The sequence below is a fragment of the Panthera onca genome, chromosome E1, assembly GCF_046562875.1.
Source record: "Panthera onca isolate mPanOnc1 chromosome E1, mPanOnc1 haplotype 2, whole genome shotgun sequence".
NCBI classification, from domain to species: Eukaryota; Metazoa; Chordata; class Mammalia; order Carnivora; family Felidae; genus Panthera; species Panthera onca.
In genome coordinates this window covers 57854547-57870896 of record NC_138352.1, presented here as the reverse complement: position 1 = coordinate 57870896, position 16350 = coordinate 57854547, and the positions used below count along the sequence as shown (strand labels likewise).

The following is a 16350-nucleotide window of genomic DNA, read 5'->3' as shown; positions in this document are numbered from 1 at the left end:
TTGTTACACTTTGAGCTTCTCAACAGGAAGGACTGGGCTTTATTAAATCTCCTTAAAGTCCCCAGTCTGGTAGCTGGCTCACGTGAAGTGAGCTTTCTGAACAAATGAATGGATGGAGGAATATGACAGAGCTCTGTGAGATTACAGTGGCTGACGTGGTTGTTATCCCCGTGTTCTTTTTCTGGGCCAAAGGGTTGTTTGTTTCCATCTCCCCATCCCTTTTACAGACTGCCTCAGCAGCTGAAAGTACACAATGGAACAGCATGCCTTTCAGCAAGTAGAGACAGCAGTGGAAAATGCAAAGCATCAACCCTGAATGCAAGCGATGGCATACTGAACACAATTGCAGATGAAGAGAAAGTGATTATTTTCACTGAAATGGAGTGAAGCCCTCTGGTAAGGCTCTTCTTGGGCTCCATTTCTTGGGATCAGGATTGATAAAGCCAATGCAAGAAGGCTCAGCACGCCCCCTGTTGGATTTAGCTGACATCCAGTAGGAAGAAGAGCAGAGAAACTTGTTGATGCACACGTTTCTTGGAGGTAGGAATGCAGGGGTAGGGCCCTTTCTGCAAAATTCTCTGTTAAGGCGTCAGATGAGTCAGAGATGTATTCACTGGACTATCCCGGGACATAATTTGACTCATCCACAAACACTGACATTCCTTTTTGAAGAACAGAAATATTTTCCTAATGTGAAAGCCAGAATGGCATGGACCTAATTCCTTTTAGCAAGCATACAACCACAAAATCAACCGCTAAAACTCCTCTTCAGTGTCTCCCTCATCTGCTGTAAGGTTTAAATCGTAATGTCTGAATCTTCTTTGATACAGAATTGGCTAAATTAGTACATCCATACATTGGAAAACAAGTCAGTTCTACACGCTACATGGAACAATCTTCCAGGTATGTTATTAACTGAAAAAAGCAAAGTGCTGAGCATACATATGTAGCAGTATATTTAAATATGTATTTCTATAGAAGGTTCCACAAGAAAATAGTAACAGTTTGTATCTTGGGAGAGAAATTAGTTGTGCAGACAAGAGTAGAAAGAAAAGTTCTTTTCACTCCATTTCTTTGTGTCCTATTCAAAATCTGTATCTTGTATGTCACCTGTGAAAATAATCTAACCATTTAAAAAAAAATAAGAAACTGGGCCACTAGGCTGGCTCAGTCGGAAGAGCATGTAACTCGGGGTTGTGAGTTCAAGTCCCACACTGGGGGGTAGAGATTACTTAAAAAAAATAAGAACCTTATGAAGGGCTATAAGGTTTTCTACTGTCACTCTTCTTTTTTCTAGAAGTCTTATCAATCCTCAACAGAAGCAACTTAAACTGCTATAATATTTTCTCTTAAATTCTAAAATAAATTGGTAATCTGTCAGTTCTTGCAGATATATATCTGCTAGTCATTGGGGCTATCTTGGACTGTCCCAGATACACTGAACTCTTCAGCTCCTTTCTGGCTTGGTGGGTTCTCTGAATGGATTGTTGTGGTCTAAGGCCCCACTGGGCAGTTTTTCACTCTTCCTAATGATAATGCATGCCAGACTAGAAGTGACCTTTTGCCAAGGCCATCATCTATCCAGCTGGGGAAACCCAAGCTTGGTTTCCTAACCAGGGAAAAGGTTTGTAGCTTTTCTGGGGGAAAGAGGGCTGGTGTCACTCCAGGGAACTCATGGTCCAGTGCTGTGCTGGAGAGCAAAATGGGGGAGCACGGGCAGCCTCTTTTTCTCTAGACTTCTGAGTCCTCCTTGGTTCTGGTCCTTGGTACCCATCACGTTTGAAAATATATCTGTAGTCAATACTCAGGACTGCGTGCTCAAAACCAGCATGCATGGGTGGCCATGTCTGCCTATCCCTGTCTCAAAGAAAGGTAGAGTGTTAAGGTAGAAAAAGCAAGAGAGGAGTCCAGGGGCCTGATTAGAGCACCAAGCACCAAGCCAAGGCTAACCTGTGGGTACTTCTGGCAAGTCACTTGCCCTCTCTAGGCCCTCATGTTCCTGTCTGTCAAATGAGGAGGTGGGATCTGATGATCTCTCTTATTGCTAAGGGCCAGTCTCTGGATCAGAGAGGTAGATAAACTCCTAGGTCCTGCTCTCTGAAGTTAATGTCAGCTAGGCCTCTGGCAGGGAGAAACACAGGAAAAGGTGATTATTTTTAATATTTGTTTATTTGGGGGAGGGGAGGCAGAGAGAGCAGGACAGAGGATCCAAAGCAGGCTCCGAGCTGACAGCAGAGAGACAAATGCAAAGCTCAAATCCATAAACCATGAGATCATGACCTGAGCCAAGGTCCCATGCTCAACCCACTGAGCCACCCAGGTGCCCCGGAAAAGTGGTTTTTAAAGAGAGTGAGAGGTTGGTAAAAGGCTTTACTTCCTATTTTACTGTCCATCTCACTCCTACTCTGTTAGGAACTTCACAGCCCCTCACCAACTAATCTAAGTTCTCCCTTCCCCAAACCACCCCTCAAGCTTTTATTATTATTATTTTTTAAGATTTTATTTTTAGGTAATTCCTACACCCAAAGTGGGTCTTGAACTCACAATCCCAAGATCAAGAGTTCCATGCTTTACTGACTGAGCCAGCCAGACACCCCAGAACCCTTCAAACTTTTAGAACACTGGGTGGTAACTTGGTCGTGGGGGAGGTATTGGCACCTTGGAAAATACTGTGAAAGCCATGGATTTTTTTCCCTCTCAAAAACTGTGCACAGGCAAATACGATATTCTCCACACGATTTTAGGATCTCAAGTTCTATTTGACTCCCCGCTCTAGAACTTCAAAGGCTGAGGTGGGTTTGTGGGTAAGCAAAAAAAAAAAAAAAAAAAAAAAAAAAAAAAGCGGGAGGGAAAAGGAGAGGCCCACTCTAGGACCTGTTTCCCTTTCCAGCTCACATTCCTCCGCCCCAGTCCCGCTGCGCGGCCTCCGCTGGCAGCCGAGGCCCTAGTCTCCGCTCCAACTATTCCAACCATCCTGGGAAGGGTGGGGCGCTCGGCTCTTGGGTCCCCCTCGGTCGCCCCCCTTCCCCACCATCGGTCTCCCCTTCTGCCCCGGTCCCTCCCTTTCTGGGGTGGGGCCAGCCAATGGGCGACGAGATTCCGGGGTTTGGCCCGGGAGCCCGGGAGCTCACCGATTCCCCGCCCCACAGTTCTGGCCACCGTCCCGGTGCGCACGGACGTGGCTCGAGTTTCCTCGGCTCTCCGCTCTTTCTCGCTTTTCCCCCTCCCGCTCTTCTTCCTCTCCTGGGCTCGGGCTCCAGCTCCAGCTCCACCCGGCCGGCCCCGCACGGCTCCGGGTAGTCATGGAGGACACCCAGCTCCATATCATCGAGCAGCCGCTTCCCGGGTACCCCGAAGTCGGGGACCCGGGGTCCTCCCCTACGGGGGCGCCAGCGGCGGAGGAGCCGTCAGGGGCCGGCTCCGAGGAGCTGATCAAGTCAGACCAGGTGAACGGCGTGCTGGTGCTGAGCCTTCTGGACAAAATCATTGGCGCCGTCGACCAGATCCAGCTGACCCAAGCCCAGTTGGAGGAACGGCAGGCGGAGATGGAGGGCGCCGTGCAGAGCATCCAGGGCGAGTTGAGCAAGCTGGGCAAGGCACACGCCACCACCAGCAACACCGTGAGCAAGTTGCTGGAGAAGGTGCGCAAGGTCAGCGTCAACGTGAAGACCGTGCGCGGCAGCCTGGAGCGCCAGGCAGGCCAGATCAAGAAGCTGGAGGTCAACGAGGCGGAGCTGCTTCGGCGCCGCAACTTTAAAGTCATGATCTACCAGGTGAGCTGGCGGGAAGGACCGCGCCCGGCCCAGAGTCTCCAGGGCTTGGGGTGGGGGGACCTGCCCGCGGTGCTGAGCTCCCGCCAGCCTGGCCTGGCCCGGAGGACCCACCCTCCTTCCGGCGAGCGCCGCTAGAGAGGGGTGGGGTGGGTGGCGGATTTCTGTGGGGCGCGGAGGGGCGCGCTGTGCACCCCGTGCCTGATCACCTAACCCCCTCCTTCGGGTGACAAACTCGCAACCTAGTTAGGGGGCTGGACTCGGGGACGCTCCCCATCACAGACCGCTCCCAGCTCGGCTCTGTCAAGTCTACCTACTTGGCGGAGGTTTTGGGAAAAGCCAGGGGTCCCTGGCGGCCGGTGGGCCCGCTGTAAACGGACACTGGCGGCGCGGCCCGGGTTTGGGGCCTCCGGCGCTGTTCGCCCGATATAGCGGGTGATTCAGGGCTCAGGCACGCACCGGCGGGGGCTGCGCCAGGCGAGGGACGCGACCGCCAGCACACGCCCCCGGACCCCGCGCCCTCGCGTGGGCCTCGGCTACCGCCGCGTCCCCTCGCTGCGATCTGCCCCTGGCCCTCCCGGCACTTTCAGGACCTTGAGGATGCTGGCAGCGCGCCCGAACCCTTTGCCGGATGGAAGCAGGCGCGAGGGGAGGGGGAGCGGGGTGCGTTGTGAGAAGTGCAAGAGGGCCCCGGCCGGTCCCGCAGTCTAGGCGCGGAGAATCACCCCGCTTGCCTCCCTGACCGCCTAGCAGCGGGCAGACTTGCGGGAGGAGGCTGGCGCGCCCCACGCCCCGCCCAGGCCGCTTGTTGCTTCCTATGCACCTCTCCTGGTTTCTCCCGCCCTGTTAAAAATGTTTTTTTTTTGTTTTTTTTTTTAATCATAACCCCAAATAAACCTGGAAATTTCAGTGTTGCTGGTCCTCTCCGCTTATCTCTCCCCGATCCCATTAGAAGTGGGTCTGAGCTAAGGGCTTGGTGATCTTTGGTGGGGTGGGAATGTGCCCAGTGTCGCCTGCTCTGCTTCCTGCAGGCCTGGTTGCTGTTCCCACCCCAAGGAGGTGAGACCAAGGGGGTGAAGGGGTTAGTCTATGCTCCCTCTGCCCCTTCCTCTCCCTACAGAAGGAATGTAAGGAAAAGGAAGGCTAGATTTCCCACACCCCCTAGGAGAGAAAACCTGTCAGGGATCTGTGGTTTCACCAACTGCACCAGGGCCTGGTCAGCCAGGTTCTGAGTAAACCTCTGGGATTCAGTGAGGTCCTTGCCTTGGTCTCTCTAGGAGGAGCTAAGAGAGATGCAGTGTTTGAGACCAGTAGACACAGGGAGAACGGCGAACTGGCACCTGAGGAGGTGGTGTTGGGACAGAGACAGAAGTGGTACTCTCCCCCTCCTTCCAATGCCCAGGGACTCCTCCCAAGTGGCTCAAGAAGTGAGCCCCCCTCCCCCAATATAGCACCATCTCGTAGAAAATGTTTGTCTAGAGCTGTTTCCACTTACTCTAACTGCTCCAAGGAATGTGTGTGTGAAAGATTCTTAAAAGAGATCAGATTAGCACTGGGGGGGGGGGGGGGGGGGGAACTAAGGAAAGAACACCCAGGGGTCCGGGACAGCCAGCCAGCTCTTTTCTCCAGAGCCTTGTGTGCTAGAAAGTTGCCACGAAGGGCTTGGATAGGTTACCCTCCTCACTCTAAATATCCCAGACCGCAGAACCTGGAAAAGTTCTCGGCCTTGAGGTAAACCTGTCAAAGGTTGAGATGCTGAGAGAAGGGCGGGTACTGAGGAGAAAAACTCCTGTGCAGGGGCCAGTGGCATCATCATGACTCCCTTTAGCAGCTGGCAGGGTTCTATACACCTTGTGTCTGTGGGGGTGGGGGAAGGGGGTCTAATCACAGGGTGGCTTTGACTGCATCTGAACTAAACCAGGGCCAGTGGGAGGCAGAAGGCTGAGGTAGAAAGAATGGCACAAGCCGGGGACCTAAGCCCCCAAACCACAGGAGAGATAACTAAGAAATAACATGGTTCCAACCTGGAGAGGAGCTCAGAGGTAAGGAAAAGATTCCAGCAACAGGGGTGGGGCTTCCCTGAAACAGCACTTCCCTGAGCTGCAGAGCAGATGTCCCAGGTAGGAGTGAGGGTGTAGGGTACTGTGCTGCTAAAGGAAAAGCACAGGCTGCTCCTCCCTGAGTCTGGATGCCTGGGAAGAGAATGAGGTAAAAATAGCTTTGCGCCTTGGCAGACCTAATAGGGAAGACTGGGGGCGGCGGCATTTATGGTAGTCAGGCTGAGGGGTAGGATGCTTGGGTGGCCAAGCTGAGAGAGAGGCTTGGAGAAAGGCCTGGGAGAGTGTGAGTTCTCCAGAGTGGCGACAGGGGAGGGAATGCTGTATTCCCCACTGCAGATGTAGGAGGTGATGATGTGGCACTGGGGGCAGGGTGGAGGGGAGAATGAAAGGAGGGAGAAGGCCCCCGCTGTGGGATCAGGTCATCTGGCCGCCTATATTTTCTTTCTGGGGGATAAAGAAAGGAATGACTTATGTGGCTTCACCCCATATTCAAGGAACTGCTAGGCGCAATGAGTTCATAGGTTAAGTTTATGTTTGATCCCCCCACCCCGCCACCATGAAATTCAGCACCCTCCATCCCAGGATATCAGAGCCTCCACCCTGAACCCACTTCTGAGTCATTACTGTCCTCTGGCATTTCCCTATCTCCCTAACAAAAACTAGCAGTTTGGCATCCCTTCCTATCAGGTGACACCTGGCTAGGCAACAGCCAGTGAATGCAAAGAGCAAATTCTACCAGTGGCTAGGGGTCAGCGGACTGAGAACTAACTGCTGGGAAGATCAGGCAGATTGTGGGCACACCACAAACAGGAGGGGTACTGATCATTAAAGAACCAACTCTTCCTGACAATGATTTGGATACTATTAGTGTTTAGAGCACAGAAAAGGGGGCTAAAATGGAAAGAAATTTTCTGGAGCAGTTTTGATGGGACAGTGACCTACACTTGGACCCATCAGACCTACTCCAAGGGCTTGAGGATAGAACCAGGAAGCACTTAAGGGATTAAAGGCTCATGGGCTTTAAAGGCGAGGGCACCAAGGCTGGAATGAGGGCTTGTTGGCTTTTCCTCCCAAATCCTAACCTAACTTCTAGCTTCTTCCTGGACTTGAAGCAAATCAGGGCTCCCTCGATCCAGAAGAACTCATAAGCTTTGTCCCCAAATATTCCAATGTGGGGCTCTTGTCCCTCTCATCCCTCTAAGCCTAGTGGCCACGGAAAGAGTGCTTACCACATCCTTCCTCAAAAAAGCGGAGTTTTTCCTGGTCACTGGCTCCAAAGCAGGAGGGTATTTTGGGAAGCATTCCTAAGACCAAAGGAAAATAATTCTCCTCCCTCTGTTTTTTTCCCTTTCTTTTCTTTCTCTCTTTTTTTTTTTTTTAGTAAGTAAAATGTGACTATTGTAAAGGTCAAAATCAAAAAGGGATGCAATGGCACAGAGTAAGCAACTGATAGAAATGAGAGGATACTGTTGCTAGGCAACCTACCTCAGAGATGAGGGGTGGTTTGTTCCATTTTATTGAACCATACTATTGTGAATATTTCATTATTCTGTCATTACAGACTTTTAAGCTGGAAGATACTTCAGAGATCATCAATTTCTGCTCTTTCATTTTGTAGCTGGGGAAGTGGAGGCCCAGAGAGGGGAAGTCACTTGCCTACTGTCGCTTAAGTTAGTGAGGGTCAAAGCGGGGGCAAGAATCCAAGTGTACCCCTTATTCTGCTATATTCTCTATTCCCCAATTCCTCCTTCCATTCCTGGGCTCTGCAGCAGAAGTCAGGGTGCAGGTTATTCCAACAGAGGATTAGTTCTGGCTCCTTCATTCTGTAAGGGAGATAGCTGCAGGGTTCTGGCACTCAGGCTACTGTGTGTGTGTGTAGACCCACATGTGCACACATATGCAATACTGGCTAAGAGTGGCTAAGGTTGGTGGCCATTAGCTGCTCAGCCTCATAGTGCCGAAGTAGAGGCAATGACCAATGACAGTGACCCAATGACAGTGGGAGGGGAGGGGTGCAGAGGACAAGGCGTGGAGCTCCCTGGCCAGTATGGGGGTGTCCCCTGGCATGGACTCTGCATCTAGTTATGACAGGACCAAGCTGGCTTTCTCCTTGGCCTCCCTGTCACTTGCCCCTTCTCCTTGTACTCCACAGGGTGGGCTGGCATCTGCTGCTTTGTGTTTTTGTGGCTGTAGGCCCCTACCCTGTCACTGGAGTCTGGTGATGCCCCTAACTGTCCCTCTCCCTTACTTCTGATGGTCCAAAGCAAGAGTGGCAGCTCAGCCCCTCAGAAGGGAGAATAGGCGCTAACACTAGGTCCCCAGGATGTAGGACCTACATAGGTTCCCACCTGTCATAAAAATAGCTTGGTTTTTTTCCTGATTTCTCTGTGCATTTTAGGCTTTGATATCCCAGGCGTGGGGAGGGGGAGGGGTGGCAAGGGAGGCAAGAGGTGGGGATGTGGCCAAAGGGAAATAGCCAGAACATCCCTCTTCCAAGCCCCTCCCTCTCCTTATCCGGGGTGGCACCCAGTGCCCACCCTGCCCCAGGGGAATAACAAGAACTGGGATCAGCAGCATAGGACTCTGAAGACAGTGGAGTTGTTCCCCTACTCGCCTTCTTTTTCACTCATCAGAGCCTCACAGCTAGAGTCAATAACTGGCCTCTTAGAGGACTCCTTTTCCACCCCCAGCAGCCTCTTACCCCCTCACGCCAGCCTTCAATAACATCATCCTAAGACCACAGCTGGGTAGGGATAGAAGGTAGGAGGCCAAGGATGGGACTGGGGAAGATTCTAGAGGGAGGGAGAGAGGCGTCTGTTTAAATTGTGTTTATTAATCATGGGCTTGAGTGTGTCCCACTTTCAACCCCAGGGCCCTTGTGATGAAGCATTTAAAATGTGGTTCCTTTCCATCCTAATACATGTTGTACTCCCCTCCCCCTACTCACTAGCTCCAACTCCGCATGCCCACTAAGGCCTCTTTCTCTCAACCCCATCCGCACCCATCTCAAGCCCCATTTAAACCCCTTTTCCTCATCTTAGCCCAAGAAGAAGCTGAAAGCACCCTCTGACCCGGCCACACCCAAGATCGTGCCTTTTGACCTTCTGCCTGAGACTGAGCCCTTTGACCTGAAGCCTGAGACAGTGCCTGAACTCCCACCCTTTGACCAGACGCCTAGGACACTACCCTATTACCCAGAGCCTGTGCCTCTGCCCACCCCAGAGGAGCCAGCAGCCGGTGGGGGCACTTAGGGTCTCCGGGGTGATGTGGGCATGGGGGGTCACTCCAGTCCACCATCAGCTCACTGCCTAGCAGTGGTCAGTGTCCGGATGGCAGGCCTCTTCCAAGCATGGGTGGGTGGCGGGCATTGTGAAAACGCTCTCGCATTATGCAGAGTTCAGGGGAATGTGTTGTGTGCAATGGGGTGGGAGGTGAAGGGACGGGGCCCTCCCCTACCTCTTGGTTTCTGTCTTAATAGCAGACACTCCAAACACCATCCTTGAGCTGCATCCAGTGTTGCCCTGCATGAAATTGCATGAAACTGTGCCATGGCATCTGATTCTCCTTCCCACTCCCCTTCTGACTCCTCCTCTGGGACAGGCCAGCTTGGCTCAAAGCTTCTCTGGAGAGGGCCCTCATGAGGCCCAGGCCTGGGGTCTGTTCTGTGCCCTGTCCACCCCCTCCCTGTAGCTGAGGAAAACATTTACACTGATTTTTTCCATTTTTTTTTAGAAAATGTTTTGCAAAGGGATCCCTTATGTTTGCCAGATCCTGCCTTGGGCGGGGCACCCAAAAGCTGCCAACTCCGAGAGGCCGGATGGAGGGGCATTTTAGCTGCCTCTGGCTTGGATCCTTTGGCTTCCCTATAGCACAAGAGTGTTTCCTCAACTTTTTCTTTCTTTCTTCTTCTTTTTTTTCCTCCCATAACCATCCTTCTAAGGAGTCTTTTTAGACGTTCTTTTCCCCCAGTCTCCTCCTCCACGAAATCTTAATACTACAGATATGCTATGTATCTGTGTATGCACCGGGACTCTGAGCACTACAAACTATTGCACTAAAATCCCCCCTCCCCTCAATAATCCATTTCCACCCTCTTGGGGGCAATATTACCCCTGTTGAGAATCCTGCTCTAACAGAAAGGACCCTTTGCCTTTGGTTTCTCTCACCCCTTGTCTCAGCAATCTAAAGTAATGATCCTGAGTTTTTACAACTTTCCCTCTCTTCCACCTCTCCCCAAGTCTAGTACCCTCTTCTAACTTAGTCTCTGAGCAGATCCTAGGTCTCTGAATTAACTCTCCAAAGTCATCTTCTCTGCCCATTCCTGGGCAGAAGTTGGGGACAGAGCTCTAAGCTAAGAAAGGCTCCTGGGGCGCTTGGCTGGCTCAGTCAGTAGAGGATGTGACTCTTGATTTTGAGGTTGTGAGTTCAAGCCCCACGCTGAGTGTAAAGCTTACTTAAAAAAAATTTTTTTTTTTAAGAAAGAAAGAAAAAAGAAAGGCTCCTACTTATATCTATATGACATTGTCCCCTTTTCCCTGACAAATGTGAATGCCTGGATCAGGCACATAATAGGTGCTCGATTAAATTGTAATCATATTACAGTCTTCTTCCTAAGCCAGAGGATCTTCAGTTTATACAGCAGGGTTGGGGAGAGGAGTAGAAGGGGCGGGGAGCCTCCCTGGGGCTCCTGAAACTCACCCTGGACTGGTGCCTTCCTGGGTTGGAGAGCTATGTGTGCTTGGTGGGGGGCAAAGGGATCTATGCATGCTTTTGCTCAGACCTGGTCATTAAAGGTAACTCTGGAAACCAATCCTGTTGGGAGTGGTGGTTTTGTTTAATAAAAACGTGAAAACAGAACACACAGAGACCTCCCCCCCTGCCTGAGACCCTTCCTTTGGTGAAGGAGCTCTGCCAGGGAAGTAGGGGTGGGACAAGGATGCCTGGCCAGTGTGTGGCCCAGGGTGAGGGGAGGTGCTTTGGAATTGTGTTGGTAGTTGTTGTAGCAACAGGCAGGCTGGGTGGGCCCAAGACAGCACTCCAAGGCTGTGAGTCATAGGGGAAACCTGGCTTGGAAAGGGGGAGAAAAGAGAAAATCCATTAATGGAGGAGAAAAGCTGAAGTCATGGTGGTATACCCTTTCCAGAGCCAGTCTACTGGACACTGTCCAGGGACTTAGGTTGAGTTGTTTCTTCTCCCACCCCAGGGACGTTCCACCAAGAAGGCAGCTCCTCCGGTGTAAACCATCACTCTGGAGGAGACCTACAATGAATGGGGTTATTATATTCCCACATACGTTTCTGGACTGGGGGAGACACCTCCAAATCCAAGAATAAACCTCCTTTCACTGGGAATACTCCCTGATGTTATATTTGAGACTTTTCATCAGAAACAAGGAAGATGGAATTGGTTACAAGAAGCCTGCAACGCTGTCCCTAGCCCTGTTCACTTCCAAGTTCAGCTGGCAAACACCTTTAATCTAGGAAGCCAGAGGCCAGGAAAACCAGTCAGCTCAGCCTTTAGGGGGTGGGGAGGGACAGGAGTGGGTGTGGGAGGGGGGTATCAGGGATGCTAGGAGTGGGGCAGGGAAACAATGTTGATTTGTTTTCCAGCAGCTGGGACTGTTTCCTGATTATTCCCCGCCCATCACCCTAATCCTTCCCTACCCCATCCACATTGTCTGAGCTTAGTGAAAGGCGGGGTTCTCCACTACCCTTTGGTGGAGCGTGTGTGGGGTTTTAGACAGGCTTGCGAAGGAGAGATCAGAGCTGAAATGTTTTTGATAGTGGAGCTGCAGGTAAATGCTGGGTGGAGAGGGATGAAGAGGTAGCCTGGAGTTTCGATCATGGAGAGTCGTAGAATGGTGTGTAAAAGAGAGGACTCAAATAGCAGGCAGAGAGACATGACTGTAAAGAGGACACCCAAAGGGTACAACTGCAAATGAGAAGGAATGTGAAGACAGGTTGGGACACCCTTATACTGAGATCAAGGAAAACACCCTTCAATGCCTCTGTGAATGATAAGAGGCAGAGGGATGGACAGAATGACTATACCAAGCCAGCTATGGCAGGTGGAGACTACAAGTCCCAGCATGCCCTGAGCCCAGATCACCTTGCCTGCTGGGAGGTGTAGTTGAGTAATGAGAGCTTGAGGTGGCTTGATGCCCAGCACTGCTGTGCCCAGTTTGGGAGAAGAGGTGGAGCTAGCTTTCTGTCTTTGTCCTTGCTAATGCTATTGACAGGGAGGGAAGGAAGTTGGGAGGGGGTGTTCCTAGTTTTCAGTGTAAACCAGGAAACTCTGGCGGGGATGTGGATGGGAGGGAAGAGGAAAGAGGTTGGGGGCTGGGGAAGGAATTTCTGTAGCAGGTGGCTCTGAGATACCAAGTGGCGTGTGTGTGTGTGCGTGTGTGTGTGTGTGTGTTATGAGAGGGGTCAACTCATGTTGCCTCATTTTTCTCAAGTGGGATTTCCTTACAATTCTGGGAAACAATCTTCAGAAAACCCTTTGCAAAACGACTGTCTCTCATTCCTTCATCTGAAGTCCCTAAAAAGAGTCTGGGCCAAAGAGATCTGGGTTTATGTTTATGTTCTGGGTTGTGCCCTCTTTCCCTTTCTATAATCAGCCTCCCCTACCTTCTTGTGGGGGATGATCCTGGGATTCTGAAATGTTGGCCCAGAGTCAAGACCTTGGAAAATCTTCCCAGAATGGAAAACAGTGTTGGTGCTAGGTACTCCCAGGGGAAGAGGGAAGAACTGGCTCTGAACTCCAGATCTCAAGGAATCTGGGACCACTACCCTATTCCTGTCTCCTTGAGCTCCAGTCTGGGGGAAAAAGAAACAAGAATGGAAAAAGTAATGCTTCCCTTCCATTCTAAGGCTGGGAAGTCAGAACCATTAATGTCCATGTTGGGGAGAAAACATGCTCTTGGCTGCCAGCCAGCCAGCTTCCTCCTCTTTCCTCCTTCAATTTCTACAATGGGGGGGGGGGGGAAGGGGGGGAATGACCACTGCTGGAGCAAATCAGTATGTGGAGGTCAAGGGTGGGGAGCATGAGCGCAGCACAGCTCTCCTTCCCTACAACTGGTTCTGAAATTATCTGAGGCCTGGGAAACGCACTCCCTTTATCTTGCCTTCAAGCTACCCTACCTGGCGGTCACCTGACACTGGCTGTGAACTCACCCCCTCTTACCTCCACCCCTCAACCGCGTCCCAAACCCCTTTGCGTTTTGGCTTGGCTAGAGCAGTGTGGGACTCCGTGCGCCAGAGGGCGCTCTGCCCATTCCCAAAGTTAAAAGTTGTGTTCCCTGGGACGCAATTGGTAAGGAGTGGTTTTCCTATAAGGTGGGGGGATGTAGGGCATAGGACAGGGTTGGAGGGCTGCAGAGATAATCAGCCCCAGCGCAATTACACTACAAGCCAATCTCTGACCGGAAGCTCGGTTCCCTCCTCGCCCTGTCTGCATAGTTAACATTCATTCAACACATTTTACTGGACACCGACACAGTGTGTCCAGCTCAGGGTCGAGGCTCTGGGGTTACACCGACGAAGGAGTCAGGCCGATTTCACGGATACCAGGCACTCCACAGGAGCACCCCCACCCTGCCTCCGGTTCGTCCAGTGTCCCCCACGTCCCTGCCCAACCCTCCGCTCTGCCCCTCACCTCTCCGCTCCGCTCTCCTTTTAGGATGAAGTGAAACTGCCGGCCAAGGTGAGCATCAGCAAGTCGCTGAAAGAAGCGGAGGCGCTGCCCGAGAAGGAGGGCGACGAGCTGGGCGAAGGCGAGCGGCCCGAGGAGGACGCGGCGGCGCTCGAGCTGTCCTCCGACGAGGCGGTGGAGGTGGAGGAGGTCATCGAGGAGTCGCGCGCCGAGCGCATCAAGCGCAGCGGCCTGCGGCGCGTGGACGACTTCAAGAAGGCCTTCTCCAAGGAGAAGATGGAGAAGACCAAGGTGCGCACCCGCGAAAACCTGGAGAAGACCCGCCTCAAGACCAAGGAGAACCTGGAGAAGACGCGGCACACGCTGGAGAAGCGCATGAACAAGCTGGGCACGCGCCTCGTCCCCGCCGAGCGACGCGAGAAGCTCAAGACCTCGCGAGACAAGCTGCGCAAGTCCTTCACGCCCGACCACGTGGTCTACGCGCGCTCCAAGACGGCGGTGTACAAGGTGCCGCCCTTCACCTTCCACGTCAAGAAGATCCGCGAGGGCGAGGTGGAGGTGCTGAAGGCCACCGAGATGGTGGAGGTGGGTGCCGATGACGACGAGGGAGGCGCGGAGCGCGGCGAGGCGGCCGACCTGCTGCGCGGGAGCAGCCCCGACGTGCACACGCTGCTGGAGATCACCGAGGAGTCGGACGCCGTGCTGGTGGACAAGAGCGACAGCGACTGAGCGGACGCGGGGCTCTGCCCAGGAGGCCGCGCCACCCCGCCCCGCCTCTCCCTGCCCCCTCCCCACGCCTTTCCTCTCCCGCCCCCCCCCCCCCCCCGCCCCCCGCCCGGAACTTTCTCTATCGCATTCTCTGTCGGCCCCAAACGGGCTGAGATGTTTCTAAATTGACAACGCCACCCCTCAAGGTGCACCCCTCCAAGTCTTAAAGCTGTTAAGATGGGAGAGGGAGGCAGCCTCTACGAACAGCCCCAATTTGGGCATAGTCTGGGTGGGAATGGAGAGGGGGAGTGATCCGTGTCTTGGTCGTCCAAGTCAGGGATCTTAAAGGAAATTGCTGTCATTTCCATGGTTGCCCCACCCCCTCCCCCCTTTGGGGTAGGCTGCCTTCCCCCTAACCTCCACCTCACACTCACAGCCAATGCTGTCATTCCTGCTCACTGAGCTCTTTTTTCCTCATCCTGATCCCTGGAGACTTCAAAGCCAAAGTTACCATAAAAGGAAAGAGTGAATCTCAAAGAGGACCCTTGCCCACACGGAAGCCCCATACTGGAAGGACTTAAAAGCAGCTTTTGGGAGAACCTGGGGCAGTGGGGGAAGAAGGCAGAGTGAGCTGTGATTCTGGAAAGAGAGTCTAGCACAGGTGGTATCTGTAAAGCATCCCAACAAGGAAGCCTGGAGCTAAGTACCACCCTGGGGAAGGAGGGCGCTGGTGTGGAGAACACTTACATGTTTATGCATCCGCAGCAGCAGCGCATGGCTATGGTTTTAGGAAGGAGAATGGGAAATAGTAAAAAGTGGAAATGGGTGAAGAGAGGAGAATTCTCTTCATTAGCAGCCTGAGAAACACAGGACGAGAATCCCATCTTAGAGGGGTTCTCAGAGGACAGCAGGACAATTTTCAGAATAAGGAGGGAGGACAGTTATGAGAAAGCAATGATCCAAAGGGAAGAGAGAGGGAAGCCTCACCTTTGTCCCTTAACTGAGATGTGAATGGCGGTGCCCCTTGTGGCAGCCCATGTCTCAAAGTCCAGAAAAGGAGGGTCCCAGAAGGGGGCAGCACCAGACTGTGGAGAGCTGGGAGTTAGGAGGGAGGCAGCCAGGAAAAGAGAGCAAGGTGCAAACCGCCAGGGCACCAAGCTGAGAGCTGGAGGGGGGAAGGGGAGGAGAGTGTATGGAGCAACCCAGCCTTGGCTCACTCCTGGCAGTTTCTTCTCAAGATCCTTCCCTAGAGCTAGTATCGGAGCTGCAAAACTTGTCAAGCCCTCCTTACCCTTGTGGGTGCCTCTCCTGGATCGGTGGTGGTGACAGGGATGCTACTTCCAGTCCGAAAGCCTGATTTCTGTAGTCCACTGACAGGTTCTTCTCTGGACACTTCAGTACTCCCTGTTCCTCCCCAGTAAAGGTGGCTTGTCAGAAGGTAGGACAACTCCCTTCCCCCTCAAGCACAGCCCAGAGAGAGCTGAGGGCTTCCTTCTCCCCCCACCTCCTCTGCCTCCTCTTCCCTGCTCTGCTTTTTAGAATTGCAGCTAATTGTTTTAAGGGGTGGAGGGAGGGAGCCTGGGGACACAAACTTTTTTTTTTACAATACAAAGCTTTGCTTCTCTCCCCTCGTTTTCTTGGTTCCCTTCTCTCTTCTGGATGGTTGGAGACTCTTCAGCTGAGGGAGGATGGGGATTGTGGGACAAGGTCCCTTGGTGCTGATGGGCTGAGGGGCCTGAGTTGTGGGCAGATACAGTTTCCTGTGGGCTCTGGGGAGCCTGTCATGTTGCTGTGTCCTGGTGAGCAGCCCGACCAATAAACCTGCTTTTCTAAAAGGATCTGCGTTGGATTATATTCTCTGAAGGCAGTTACATAGGCTCAGTTGCAGAGGACAGGAGGGGGCCAGGGAGGGGAAAAGGGAGACGACTGTTGGTATAAAGTTATTTATTTATTTATCTGTTTAGGTGGAGGCGGGGGAGGGAGAAAGAATCCCAAGGAGGCTCTGCACTGTCAGTGCAGAGCAAGACGCGGGGCTTGAGCTCACCAACGTGAGATAGTGACCTGAGCCAAAATCAAGAGGTGGATGCTTAGCTGACTGTGCCACCCAGGTGGCCCACAGACAATTGGTTTAAACCTGCCTCATTTGCCTGGGTGGGGAG

General features: G+C 52.6%; 1 protein-coding gene across 2 annotated transcripts; it reads left to right on the top strand.

The window, feature by feature from the left end:
• Positions 1–3119: 3119 nt before the first annotated feature.
• On the top strand, positions 3120–16029 carry CAVIN1 (caveolae associated protein 1). Of its 2 annotated transcripts, none has more exons than XM_081791307.1 (2): positions 3120–3773; positions 8872–10640. In XM_081791307.1, exons 1-2 carry the CDS (start codon positions 3303–3305, stop codon positions 9079–9081), a joined length of 681 nt encoding a protein of 226 aa, XP_081647433.1. In that variant the 5' UTR covers positions 3120–3302; the 3' UTR covers positions 9082–10640. The 2 variants fall into 2 exon arrangements, with proteins under 2 accessions (XP_081647433.1, XP_060502034.1); XM_060646051.3 differs by lacking the exon at positions 8872–10640 and adding an exon at positions 13511–16029 and having other exon boundaries at positions 3133–3773.
• The last annotated feature ends 321 nt before the right edge of the window (positions 16030–16350 follow it).

Coding starts and splice junctions, on each gene's coding strand:
- CAVIN1 (XM_060646051.3), top strand. CDS start 3,303: ATGGAGGACACCCAGCTCCATATCATCGAGCAGCCGCTTCCCGGGTAC. Junction 3,774..13,510: donor TTAAAGTCATGATCTACCAG/GTGAGCTGGCGG, acceptor CTCTCCTTTTAG/GATGAAGTGAAACTGCCGGC.